Source organism: Electrona antarctica (genome assembly GCF_951216825.1).
Source record: "Electrona antarctica genome assembly, chromosome: 2".
In the NCBI taxonomy this organism is placed as follows: Eukaryota; Metazoa; Chordata; class Actinopteri; order Myctophiformes; family Myctophidae; genus Electrona; species Electrona antarctica.
In genome coordinates this window covers 25,008,600-25,022,914 of record NC_136807.1, presented here as the reverse complement: position 1 = coordinate 25,022,914, position 14,315 = coordinate 25,008,600, and the positions used below count along the sequence as shown (strand labels likewise).

Here is a 14,315-nt window from a genome sequence, read left to right as displayed (position 1 = left end):
TGTGTGTGTGTGTGTGTGTGTGTGTGTGTGTGTGTGTGTGTGTGTGTGTGTGTGTGTGTGTGTTCGTTCCTCTGCCCAGGATGTGAAACACAATGCAGCTTTGTTACCAAAACCCCCATTTACTGACACACACACACACACAGGGGCAAGAAGGGGTCGAAGGGGGGGATGCAAATTAGAGGACAGAAGAGAAAGAGATGGACAGAGACAGAGGAGCCCCTTTTTAACCAAAAACCTGAAACTATCTTGTGTTCATGAAAATGGATATAATTATGATGAATTTTCTTATTCCTACTGTACATGCGATGAGAATACTGCAACAACACACGAAACCCTTTTTGGGGCAAACGCTAGAGCAGATCTTTTTGGGGGCATTATAGACAGACTATAGAGCGGACCGTTCAAAGTATAAACTAGAAAAGTGCACTCCTCAGAGCACAAATCCTCGCCAGGCCAGGTTGCCTACCCAGGCCCGCAAAGTTCGAAAGGCAGTCATAGCCAATAGAGAGTATGCGCGTGACATCATCATCAAACCCGGAAGTTATGCAGGAATGCCTACCAAGTGGCAAAAAACTACTTTCTGGCCTTGATACTAGCCCATATATCCAAACAGAAAAGTCTTATCTGATTGCATTAAACAACATTAAACAATGTTAAACTCACTTTGCATGTTGCTTTGCCACTCGCTTTGCCACTCGATGTGCCATTCACTTTAAACATGCGCATAACCTCTATTGGAATGGAACCTGTGAAATCTGACACTTACAACTTGATCACATGACTGCAGAGATGATATGTACCGATTTGTGTCAGGTCTGGACAGAATTTAGAATGAGTAGTACAGTGTTCTGTGGCATGAATGGATTTTGTTCTTTAATACGTAAGCCCTATACGTAATAATACGACAAAACAGAAATAGTCCATCTTTCATCTTGTAGATCGGTGCTAGCTCCTCCAATGCATGGCTTTTGAGGATTATGTCATATACCAGCCAAGACAACGTAAGGCGTTATGTGGCTGATATAAATACAGTGGGCACCCCTCACTTCACACAAGTGTGATTTATGAATTTTTGCAGATACAACCATTTTGGTGGAACCATCTGCCTCTGTTTGTGTCTCTGAGCCACTTTCATTATTGAGGTCTTTGATTTTCACTGTGTGTGTATGATGCACGCACGCACGCACGCACGCACACACACACACATTCACTTAGTTAATTAGCTTGTAAAACTACATTGTGTGTGTGTGTGTGTGTGTGTGTGTGTGTGTGTGTGTGTGTGTGTGTGTGTGTGTGTGTGTGTGTGTGTGTGTGTGTGTGTGTGTGTGTGTGTGTGTGTGTGTGTGTGTGTGTGTGTGTGTGTGTGTGTGTGTGTGTGTGTGTGTGTGTGTGGGTGGGTGGGTGGGTGGGTGGGTGTGTGGCTGACACAGACAGCCCAGTCAATACAGGTGACCATTACATTGCAGTCAGAGAGTAATGCTCACATCCAGTTGATGTACTGGTGTATAAAACTCCTAGAACACACACACAAAAACACACACACCAATATACACATACCAGGGGTATAACCGCAAGCAAAACGTTTGGTGCGGTTTCCGGTTTTGAAGCCAGAGTTTTTCTTTTCTCCTCTCTATTCTTTTAACAACAGGCGTCATCCACACGAGGAATTGCCTTGACGCATGGGTCAATAGATGTGCATTTGTGGAATACATCACGACAAGCAGAGTGACTGTCCCCCCCGCCTTTCTCTCTGATAGCAGTCTTGATTTTAAGCTTTTTTCCCCCTCTTCCTAGCAGCAGTGACACATTCTCACGGTGTCGTTTCAGATGAGCTTACATGTTTGATGTGTTGCCAGCAGCAGCAGACCTGATGGCTACTGAACAGTGCTGAACACATGCTTCTTTAGTCTTTTCCACTTGTCTTCCTGCGTCGTTGTTGTTATTTCACTGAGAAACCTGAAGTGTTTCCCAGACCGGAGACTTCAAGTTCTTAGAATCAGGACTTCAAGTTCTTGATTCTCGGCTGCCAACGTAACAGGCTTTAGGGATAAAGCCCCATTCATACTTGGTCGTGCGACGCTCCGAGAATTTGATTGAACACTGCTGCTTATTCTGTGGATATATGCTTGATGAACATTATACCGCTTTGATCTTAGTATCTGCAATTTGCTGTCTTCATTGTACATTTATTATTATTATTTGCGACTGAAGGTCGCAGTTAACTATGAAACCTTGTGTTTTTGACACCTAACCAACTTTCTCCGTCACCTAACCCACTTTCCCCGTCACCTAACCCACTTTCCCCGTCACTCACCCCAGACAAGCCCCCAGGTCATAGTGACATCACATGACATCAGCCCGTGTCCATGTGCTGTGTCCTGTATGCTGTGTCTTGCTTGGGTCCTGTAGGATTTGAGATCGTTGAAGATAGCGTGTGCGTTGGTTGAAAGCCGAGAGGTTTCTTTTTTCCTGTTTAGTCTGCAACAAATAGTTACATTTATTGCATTTGCGGCACCCCCTATGGATGAAAATGGAATTGCTTTTGGCTCTGGCTTGATTAAACCACCCGGGACATGTGATTCAAATGGTCGGTCTCTATGTACTCTCGAGGTTGTGACATCACGTCTAGTCACGTGATTGTCACGTCTCAAAGACACTATATACGGCCATGAACCCTGGCAGTCTGCCGTCAACGAAGCAGATGCGTCCACGCGACCTCGCTCCTCGCCCCCACGCCTCTTACTGGTTATTAGTGTGGTTGCCCAAAGGGCAAACAGACTATAAGTTATTGTCACACTTTCTTATTATTCTTATGCTTTGCATAATGTTGGTAGTAGCAACTTGGCTGTTGTTGGTTACGTAACCAATCTATGTTTTACAATCGTTTATAAAAACATAAATTCCCTTGAAGGGGCAGAAGACCAAACTATTCAAGCGTTATAGAAATGTTCAAATTAGGGAGGGGCCTATGTAAGCGACTGCGGCAACCACACTTTGCAATTTTTGCAAAAATTGCGACTTTTCAAGTTATTATTATTATTATTATTATTATTATTATTATTATTATTATTATTATTATTATTATTATTATTATTATTATTATATTAATGTATTATAATATGTGATTGTAGCACAATTTGCAATTGTGTGTGTCCCAACCCTATTTTACTGCTTGTACTTTTATAAGTTGGCGACAAATAACCGCCCTGATTCCGGAGCATACGTTTAGGCTGTCTTTGTAGCGTCCTGTGTGTACAGTCAGTGCTGTGTCACACAGACGCACTCTGAAGAATTCAGTATCTGCTGGGCTCTATAGTGTCTCTATCACTCTGTCTGTCTCTATCTCTCTCACTTTATTGTGCTATCTGTCTCTCTATCTCTCTGTCTCTCTCTATCTGTCTATATCGCTCTCTCCATCACTCTGCCTACTGCTCTCTCTCTTGCATTCTCTCTCACTCACACTCACACACGTACACACACACGTGCGTGCGTGCGTGCGTGCGTGCGTGCGTGCGTCCTTTTCCAGTATGTTGGAAGGGATGAGAGATGTGTGTGTCTCTGTATGTGTTTGTGCGTGCTATTAATAACGTATGTATCTAATCATTATTATAACACTAGTCCTTTCGAAGATAGATCATAGCCTATTATTGATATGTATTTTGAGGCAGGTCGTCCGCAGACCCCCAAGTGGTCCATGGAGCGAGCGAAGACAGACAGACAGACAGACAGACAGACAGACACAGTGCGCATGGACAGATGGACACTGTCACACAGGGCAAAACATGCCTTCGGCCTGGCAGAGGCAATAACATATGTATAGCTATTTAACCATGAACCCCAGCATCCATATTCGGGGTGAAACATTAGACAGAAATAGCATTATCACGATGCGTTGTAGATTGACTATTTTCAAACGTTGTGTGTGGCAGTGTTGCATGATGAAGTAGGGCATTCATTTATGAAAAACGCGCCCAGGGTGCCGGCCCGGTTGCGGCAAGCCGCCCCGCGTCCAAAACGGTCGAGAATTGACAGAGCTACTGTGTGAAGGGGGATTTGCAGACAACACTCTCTCTCTCTCTCCATCTCTCATGCACGCTCCACATTGTAATTAGCAGGCAACAGTGCGACACTATCTCTCGCTCTGTTTCTAGCACAACAGTGCCACCTTTGCCCCTACTGGTAGGGACATACATAGGGATGGAGGGACATAGGGACATTGCTGTTCCTCGGAGTGACTGCACCACTCAAAAATGTTTGAAATATGGAAATAGAATGTTTCTGCCTGACAGCAACAATATTTTGTATAATGTAAGTAAGTTATAACACTAGACCGGTGCCCGGCTGTAGAGCACCGAGTCGGTAACGATAGAAGTTGGAGATCCATGCCCCACCCGGCTTGACACCGGGCACTGCACTCCCTGTGGGGGTGTGGAACGCGTGTGTTGAATTTGAAGTCGGTGGGGCGAACGATTCTCGAGTTACGTGCATTTCAGATGTACAGACAGACAGACAGACAGACAGACAGGTTTTAACTTTTAATTTATTACTGCATGCCTTATTGAACTGTGAGTGTTGTAGTGTGTGTGTGTGTGTGTGTGTGTGTGTGTGTGTGTGTGGGAGCATTGGGAATGTGTTCACAGCATGTCTCAGCGGGGTGGAGTCAACTTGTCACTGTTAACAAATTAAACGGCTCTGCTTTTATTATTTAACATAAAACCTCCCTGTGTTCTATTCTGTTCTGTTGGGTTCTGTCTCCTCTCCCCCGCTCTGCTTTCCTTCTCTCTCTGCTGCTTTCTTTCTCTTGTTTTGACATCTTTATAAGCAATGTAAAGATGTACAGCCTGTTCACTCTGTTTCTCCTTAGAATTGATTTCATTAATCATTCTGATCAGAAGATAAAAGTGTGACATTTATTTGTCTGTAACTATACCTCTCTCTCTCTCTCTGTCTCTCTCTCTCTTTAAATGTATAAAGACACTTTAGAACTGACTATGTATGGTAGTTCTAATGTGCTGTTCGGCTGAGCTTATAATGCGTTATGACCAGCACTTATATACTTCACAAACTTTGTTTTATGCATATTATAAACATTTATAGCCAGTGTTATGAAGCCTTAAGTTATAAGTGCATTATAGACCCAATCTTTTAAGTGAAGTGTTACCTATAGTGCCGTATCCATAATTTGTGTCATATGTGGCATCATATACAATATCACGTTCACGCCTCATCTTTGGCGGGGAAACGCCCGGTACAAATGACCGTGTTTGTGTGGCTATACAATACCTCTCTCCGAATGTGTAATATGCTGTGTGTGCATTGTTCGTTAAGCTGGCTTATTGCTAATTCAAACCTGCCAGATGTGAGTGACTGTCAGCAGGCCCTGATAATTATAGCTGGTGGAGAAGTCGTCCCACCCAGCGTGTGTGAATTGATATTTACTGTTTCCCGGAACGAGGGGCTTTGCTGCTGGATGGATCTATGATTTCTTAGGTTTGAGCTTTTTCAGAGCTTCAGTTTGTTCCTGTGGTTTCCTCGTGGAGGGGTCAGGCTGTGATGCAGAACTATGTGTTCACGATCAATAGATGAAGCCTTTGATTTCTCTCACTGCAGTGGATGTCCATTGATCCACGCTTTGTAGCCGGCCCATTGATACCGTGTTGCTCCTTTCTCCTCCTGGTAACTTTGAAACCGCATACCCCCCCCAAGACCCCTCTGGCTCTTACTTTCAGTGGTGGACACTGGACAGTAGAAAAGTTATTTTACTTGATTACTGTACTTTAGTAAAACATCTTTCTGTACCATATTGAGTGTTTTGAATACTTATGACTTCCACTCCAGTACATTTCAAAGACAATTGTTGTATTTCTGACTTATTTTGGGAGGTCGCGGCCAGAAAAGGTTGAGAACCACTACCATAGCATGTACTTGCAGGCCTACTTTAGTAAATTACTTAAATATCTTTTAACCCATTCTGGGTGGGAACCCCTCTTGGTGTTTTAAGCATTGTGTTATACTTTAGCTATTGGAAAAATAGCAAATCTACAAGCTCATAGCGCGGCACCGAGTGCCGCACTACGAGCTTGTAGTAGGGGGGGGGGGTCCTTGGAACAACATATTTTCAGATGGGGGTCGGCGGCCAATTACATATAGTTTTTTGGGGTCCTTGACATGAAAATGTTTGAGAACGACTGACATAGAAACATGGGTTTTTCAGAAAACTTTAATTTTTTTAGAAGACATTTGTAGAATCGTCCTCAGGTCTAAATGCGTTAAAGCAAGTAGTCCAGTAGACTCTAGCAAACATCACACCCACTTGTAGTTGAGTATATTTGACCAGGAACTATAGGAAGGAGTATTTATACTTTGACTCATTGTGTGGACTCAAGTACTGTGGTTGAGTATTTCACCACCATCAGGGTGCAGACCTCTCTCAGACTTGTACATGAAACTATTACTTTAGTCCCTGACTGGCTATTCAATGCCGCTAACGCTCTCTCTGCTCTGGTCCATGGACTAAATGCTCTCTCTGCTCTGGTCCATGGACTAAACGCTCTCTCTGCTCTGGTCCATGGACTAAATGCTCTCTCTGCTCTGGTCCATGGACTAAATAACGCTCTCTCTGCTCTGGTCCATGGACTAAATGCTCTCTCTGCTCTGTTCCATGGACTAAATGCTCTCTCTGCTCTGGTCCATGGACTAACGCTCTCTCTGCTCTGGTCCATGGACTAAATGCTCTCTCTGCTCTGGTCCATGGACTAAATGCTCTCTCTGCTCTGGTCCATGGACTAAATGCTCTCTCTGCTCTGGTCCATGGACTAACGCTCTCTCTGCTCTGGTCCATGGACTAAATGCTCTCTCTGCTCTGGTCCATGGACTAAATGCTCTCTCTGCTCTGGTCCATGGACTAAATGCTCTCTCTGCTCTGGTCCATGGACTAAACGCTCTCTCTGCTCTGGTCCATGGACTAAATAACGCTCTCTCTGCTCTGGTCCATGGACTAAATGCTCTCTCTGCTCTGGTCCATGGACTAAATGCTCTCTCTGCTCTGGTCCATGGACTAACGCTCTCTCTGCTCTGGTCCATGGACTAAATGCTCTCTCTGCTCTGGTCCATGGACTAAATGCTCTCTCTGCTCTGGTCCATGGACTAAATGCTCTCTCTGCTCTGGTCCATGGACTAACGCTCTCTCTGCTCTGGTCCATGGACTAAATGCTCTCTCTGCTCTGGTCCATGGACTAAATGCTCTCTCTGCTCTGGTCCATGGACTAAATGCTCTCTCTGCTCTGGTCCATGGACTAAACGCTCTCTCTGCTCTGGTCCATGGACTAAATAACGCTCTCTCTGCTCTGGTCCATGGACTAAATGCTCTCTCTGCTCTGGTCCATGGACTAAATGCTCTCTCTGCTCTGGTCCATGGACTAACGCTCTCTCTGCTCTGGTCCATGGACTAAATGCTCTCTCTGCTCTGGTCCATGGACTAAATGCTCTCTCTGCTCTGGTCCATGGACTAAATGCTCTCTCTGCTCTGGTCCATGGACTAAATGCTCTCTCTGCTCTGGTCCATGGACTAAATGGACTAATGCTCTCTCTGCTCTGGTCCATGGACTAAATGGCTCTGACTCACAAGCCATAACACTGCTGCTTTTGCTCTTGGTCTAATTGGGGTTATTTTCTTGCATGTTCTAATGTCCATGTTTATTACAATACTGTATATTTTTACTGTCTTGTGTTTTTGTTGTGTTTTTAAGTACAGAGACCCAGACCCGTTTTTACTGTAGCTGCCTGGTGCCTTATACACCTTTTTAGTTTATTTGATCATCCTTCAGTTTCAAATACAATATTTACAGACAATGAATGGAAGCTGTTACAAAAACAAAACATGAAGATGATCAAAAGGAATAGGCAGAAGCTGAAAGCTTATAAATGCCTATCCTATACTTACAACAGAACATGATTCGTAATACTCATTACATTAACATTAACAGATTCACAAAACAAAAGTCAGATACGAGAATTCCACCCTACACCAAACCCACCCCCGTGTCACCGTAGAGATCCACCAGGATCCATAGAATTGCATCGCACTATACATAACCGTTAGATTACACATTATTATTGTTGTTATTATCCTCATTCACATTACCCTCATTACCAATGATCATATGTTACTTTAATGTTAACATAATTACAATAATTTAAATTAATTAATCATTACTAATGACAGCGCTAGATTGTAAATTAATTAATCATTACTAATGACAGCGCTAATGACTATCAATACTACCATCACTATCAATACCTGTTTCGTATTCCTGTGTGTTGCTGTTGAAAATATATAGTTTAACATTTTTCAACATTTTCACCTTATATGACACCAGGTTGAAAGTGTTAAAAAACTAAAAAACACACACACACATGCCGATACAGTTACAATTATTATTGATTGGTTATTGATTTACAGTCATGGACCCATGGATGAAAAAAAACTAAAAATATGTTTCTTCCACCCCATCCCTCTCTCCATCCCTCTCTCCCCATCCCTCTCTCTCCATCCAGACATGCCCCACTGAAGACGACTCTTACCCGTTCCATAGCCAGCTCTCCTCTCCTCCTCCCATCCCCCCATCCTCTCCTCCTCTCCCCGCCATGCTCCCTCCCTCCTCTCCTCTCCTCCTCCTCCTCTCTCTCCTCCTCCTCCATCCCTCGCCTCTCCTCTCTGCTCCCTCGTCTCCCTCCTCGTCCTCTCCCCTCTCCTCTCCCGGGGATGGTGGGAGGGGTAGGACCGTGTTCCGGGCGGTGGACACCAGTCTGACGCACCTGACGGTGCACGGCGTGACGGGCGAGGTGTTCGTGGGTGCCGTCAACCGTGTCCTCAAGCTGTCGGCCAATCTGACGGAGATGAGGAGTCACATGACCGGCCCGGTGGAAGACAACGCCAAGTGCTACCCCCCGCCCAGTGTGCGGGCCTGCGCTCACAGGTCTGTCTGTCTGTCTGTCTGTCTGTCTGTCTGTCTGTCTGTCTGTCTGTCTGTCTGCCCCTCACCCAGTGAACGGGCTCACAGGTACGCATGTTCCATATGTTCCCTGTCTGTCTGAGTGTCTGTATCTACCAACTTTTTGTCTTAGGGGTGTAACAGTTAAGCAAACTCATTTTTGTAATCGATTATATGAATAATCTTATTTTTTTTATAAAATAATATAATAGATTTCACATCAGGCTGTTTTGGGGATTTTTTTATACAATGAAGTAAATTGATTGATTGAGAGAATTGATCGTTAATATACAAAGTATCCTAAAGACGCGCTTCATTCTATTAATAGAACTTTAATTCATTTAATAATCGCTAAGACTATAATCGATACTTGTAGAATCCAGATGCATGCTAACTCTCCCTCTCTCTTCCCCTCTCTCTCTCTCTCTCTGTCTCTCTGTGTCTCTCTCAGACTGGAGTCCTCGGACAACGTGAACAAGTTGTTGTTGGTGGATTACCGTGGCAACAGGCTGGTGGCATGTGGCTCCATATGGCAAGGCGTGTGTCAGTTCCTGAGGCTGGAGGACCTGTTCAAGCTGGGAGAGCCACACCACCGCAAAGAGCACTACTTGTCTGGAGCCAAGGAGGCCGACGGCATGGCTGGTATGTACTGTTGTATAGTAGGGTCCTATAGGAGCCAAGGAGGCTGCTCCAACCTTGACTGCTGTCAACCTTGTATGTCCAAAACCATTGACTAGAATATATATAGAATATACAGTATATACATATATTCTTTTATTTATGGAATTTCTTAGAATTTGTTATTTATTCCGTGGATGTGTACGTACCTATACGAGAAGCTAAAGGGTAAAGTTAAATTATCAGCTAAATTTGGAATTGGAACACTATGAAATGAAAGCGGATGAATGGGTTTCTCTCTGCTGATTGTCTTTAGTTACTTTCCACCAGTGGATGGAATTACATAACTAACCCTGGAGAAATGAATCCCATCTGAGTATGTCTTAATTAAACTCTATATAGTTGACCGGGGTCCCCCAGGCCTCTATATTTGGCCCGCTCCTTTTACACCAAATATATGCACAGAAAATGGGCATTTCAGGCATACAACTCTTGAAATGAATATATATATATTTATTGAGCATAATTATATTTATATTTATAGCGAGATATTTACGTCTCATTTCATAAGCACGACATATTACCGTATCATGAATGATTTTGCCAAATAGATACAGGGACTGAAAAAGACCCCATAAGGGAACCATATAGACACCACAGGCCACAGGTGGATGCTGGGGTGGTGGTGGGAGCACAAAAAACGTCATAGAGCAGCAGCATATCCGAGCAGCAAGATGGTAGAGCAGCAGCGAAAATAATGAGCAGGCCCCAATCAGATGGAGTGAGCATGTGAGTGATCAGCTGATCATGAATTGGTGGTCCTTTTGAGTTGTCTGCCTGAAATGCGAGCATGGAATCTGCTTCGCGTTTGAGTAAGGGCGCTCTGTGATTGGCCAGTGCACTTGTGCAAGGACGCACTGTGATTGACCAGTAGCTTTTAGTGGCAGTCGGGGCAAACGCTCTCGCCAGAACATGATTTACTATTCTGTGCCTATCGGGGTGCAACTCGAACAGGCCTGAGTCGGCTAAGCGAACTTCGCAACGTTCAACACTCATGCACTTTAGCATGCTCGGTCGTGTCTTTCGTGGCTCAAGTTTCCTTGAGACGGTGCCGCTCCGTCGCAGTCTAAAACTGTACTTTATCCCCTCCTACTAGAAGGAGGAGGCGTGACCATTTACTCAAATGCGAAGAATATTCCATGCTCGCGCCTGAAATAGCTCTGCAGGCTTCACATCATGTAGACTTTGGACGAATGTTCCCCCCCCCCCCCCCCCCCCCAGAATAGGGACGCGAGAGTTTACGATTCTTGGATATTGTGCATATTCTTCGTAAACAAACATGAAACTCAGAATGCGTTCCTTCTACGTTCCCGGTGTCTCTCCAGGCGTGGTCGTCGGGGATGAAGAGTTCACCACCGACTCCAAGAATAAGAAACCACCGTTGGGGAAGGGCGGGCTGGAGGGTGGTGGCCGCCTCTTCATCGGGGCGTCCATCGACGGCAAGTCGGAGTACTTCCCCACGCTGTCGAGTCGCAAGCTGGTGCCGGACGAGGAGAGCGTCTACATGTTCTCCCTGGTGTACCAGGACGAGTTTGTCTCCTCACAGGTTAGACATGTACTGTTGTTTCACCAGGGGGGAGCGGCACACACTTTGTACTGTGCAGTTTCAAAAAGCTGTATGGGAAAGGACTCGTTTTTGTACATTGCAGCAGTTATGTGGAATGGGTTCACCTGAACGCCTTAGACTATAGCTTCATTATCTGTCAACTTCAATTCCTCCATAAAGAGCTGGCTGAATAACAGCTGAACCTAACCATCAATTAGTTGAGTTTAGAGATGCAACAGTTAATCAAACTAATTGATTTTAATCGATTATATCAAAAAAAGTATTTGAGCAAAAAAAAGAAATAGCTATGTTGTGATCTACTATTTTTGCATGACACCACTCTATGACAAAATACATACTTGAGTGGTTAATCAAATCTAAATATGATATATACCTTTTTGTTGTTTTTAATAAAAAAACATGCACTTTGATTAGATTGTATTAATTGAACAATGATTGATAGTTCATTTTACAGTACCCATGTTTTTTCTTTGCTTTCTACTTGCTGTTATATCTAAATTGTATAAATGTATTTATTATGGATTGTATTTTCTGAATGTTTCTGTTAATCAATTTGTTGACATATAAAACATACAAATAAATTTAGAAACACCTATCAATTAATTGAAAAAGTAATCGATAGAATATTCGCTAAGGCAATTTATTTGTTGAAGTCCTTATGTATATAGTGTATACACACGTTTTGTCAATGAAAATCAATCATTGAATGAAATCAATCAGATCAAGATCCCGTCGGACACGCTGTCTCTCTACCCGGCCTTCGACATCTACTACATCTACGGCTTCTCCAGCGGGACCTACGTCTACTTCCTGACGCTGCAGCTGGACACGCAGCTGACGCAGATGGACGCCACCGGCGAGAAGTTCTTCACCTCCAAGATCGTGCGGATGTGCTCCAACGACACAGAGTTCTACTCCTACGTGGAGTTCCCGCTGGGCTGCACCAAGGACGGCGTTGAGTACCGGCTGGTGCAGGCCGCCTACCGCCACAAGCCTGGCCGCAGGCTGGCTCAGGCCCTGGGCCTCTCCGAGGACCAGGACGTGCTGTTTGTGCTCTTCTCTCAGGTGGGTTGGAGGAGGCACTGTTGGTGTAGTCTGACTAACACTATGGCGAAACATGTTCGACTACCTTTTATCACTGACAAGAACTAAGCTATGATGACTAAAACTATGACGAAAAATGTTTTTTTCACTGACGAAAACGAGAAGAAAAAAACCGAAATAAAAACTAAGCTAGAATGACTAAAACTATGACTGAATATATTGACAATTTCGTGTAAATATATTGACATTTTTTTGTGTACTTTTCCGTAACCCCCAAAAGTAAAATTTCTGTCCCTTTTCTGATTGGACAATATAGTGTCCAATCAGACAGGAGTGACATCACAATATGTAACATAAATGGCAAGATATAATTCATGAAGAACAGAACTTTCTAGTATAAGCCCATGAGTGTGCAAATGGCTTCCCACATGAAGCGGCTCGTGCAACCACAGAATTGCACCTATCTAGTTTTAAATGTTGTTGTTTCCACAGGGTCAGAAGAACCGCTCCAACCCCCCCAGGGAGACGGTGTTGTGTTTGTTTACGCTGCATCACATCAACCTGGCCATGAGGGAGAGGATACGCTCCTGCTACCGTGGCGAGGGACGCCTCTCGTTGCCATGGTTACTCAACAAGGAGCTACCCTGCATCAACACTGTGAGTTACACACTGTGTGTGTGTGTGTGTGTGTGTGTGTGTGTGTGTGTGTGTGTGTGTGTGTGTGTGTGTGTGTGTGTGTGTGTGTGTGTGTGTGTGTGTGTGTGTGTGTGTGTGTGTGAGAGAGATACTACCGGTATACTGTTTGAGGGCTAAATGTCCTGACAATTATAGTAGAATTTGAGAAATAGACATCTTGAGGTAAATGTTCCTGGTTCTCAGAAGATAAATGGCTGTTTTAAAAATGATGCATTTTAGGCATTTCGAGGTTAGGTTTAGGGGTTAGAGTTAGAATTATGTCTGATCTTGATTCCCAAAGTTTCATTCAGGGTTAGGCTTAAAAATGGCGTGTGTGCTTTAACTGCACTGGTGGTCCAGTGTGGTCCTGACCCCGCCCCCAAGCTGTACACTGCAATGTTTACCACTGCAGGTAACCATGGTTACCATTCACTAATCTAATGAATGGGCTGAGTGAATAATAACGACCACAAGGACATAACTGGGTTAACACACGCACGCATACACGCACGCGTGCACACACACACACACGCACACGCACAAACTCATCTTCAGACATTCAGTCTTCAATGCCTCCCTCACGCACATCAACTAGACACACAGCAGGGGGTCGTGTGTGTGTGTGTGTGTGTGTGTGTGTGTGTGTGTGTGTGTGTGTGTGTGTGTGTGTGTGTGTGTGTGTGTGTGTGTGTGTGTGTGTGTGTGTGTGTGTGTGTGTGTGTGTGTGTGTGTGTGTGTGTGTGTGTGTGTGTGTGTGTGTGTGAGAGAGAAGTGATGATGGGAGAGGGGGAGGAGAGAAAGTGAAAACTGAGAATGGGACAGAGAGAGACAAAGGAAGGGGAGAGAGAGTCTATCAAAGATGGAATGATAAGGAGAGAGGTATGAAAGAATTGGAGGGACAGAGACAGAGAACGTACTGTAGTTGACCTCCATCCTTTATTATGTACAGCAGTGTCTGTATGTGTGTGTGCGTGCGCAGTGTGCATGTGGTCTTACTATTCAAATGTGACATTATGGGGACATTCATTGTTCAGGGGCTTTTCCCTGTTGGTAAAGCTGTCTTTGTACAAGGAACATATTTGTTCTATATACTGCCTTGGTTTATTTAAAAAGAAGTACATTTTGATTCATTTGTAATGAATACAATTTGTGATGGGGATAGACATATACACAAGCCACACGTGGGAGCGGTTAGCACCGCTCAAAAAGCTAATCATCTATAGTAGCGGCCGTCAGTCTCGAGAGACCATGGCACAAGCGCACTTGGAAAAGCGGGACGCCCGGTTGAAATTGCCTAAAAATTGGCTGCATAATCAAATCAAATAATCTGGCTCTAGTGCTGCAATGCATACAGTTTG

The 14,315-nt window shown here is 44.2% G+C and overlaps 1 protein-coding gene across 1 annotated transcript in view; it reads left to right on the top strand.

Annotated features, from left to right (window-relative positions):
- Positions 1–14,315, top strand: part of plxna3 (plexin A3) — a 144,910-nt gene that overhangs the window by 25,400 nt on the left and 105,195 nt on the right. Inside the window, exons 2-6 of the mRNA XM_079491626.1 lie at positions 8,557–8,978; positions 9,445–9,635; positions 10,997–11,217; positions 11,959–12,303; positions 12,775–12,939. Of these exons, the coding sequence (XP_079347752.1) occupies positions 8,647–8,978; positions 9,445–9,635; positions 10,997–11,217; positions 11,959–12,303; positions 12,775–12,939 (1,254 nt within the window). The 5' untranslated portion in view covers positions 8,557–8,646. The remainder of the gene's footprint in view (positions 1–8,556; positions 8,979–9,444; positions 9,636–10,996; positions 11,218–11,958; positions 12,304–12,774; positions 12,940–14,315) is intronic.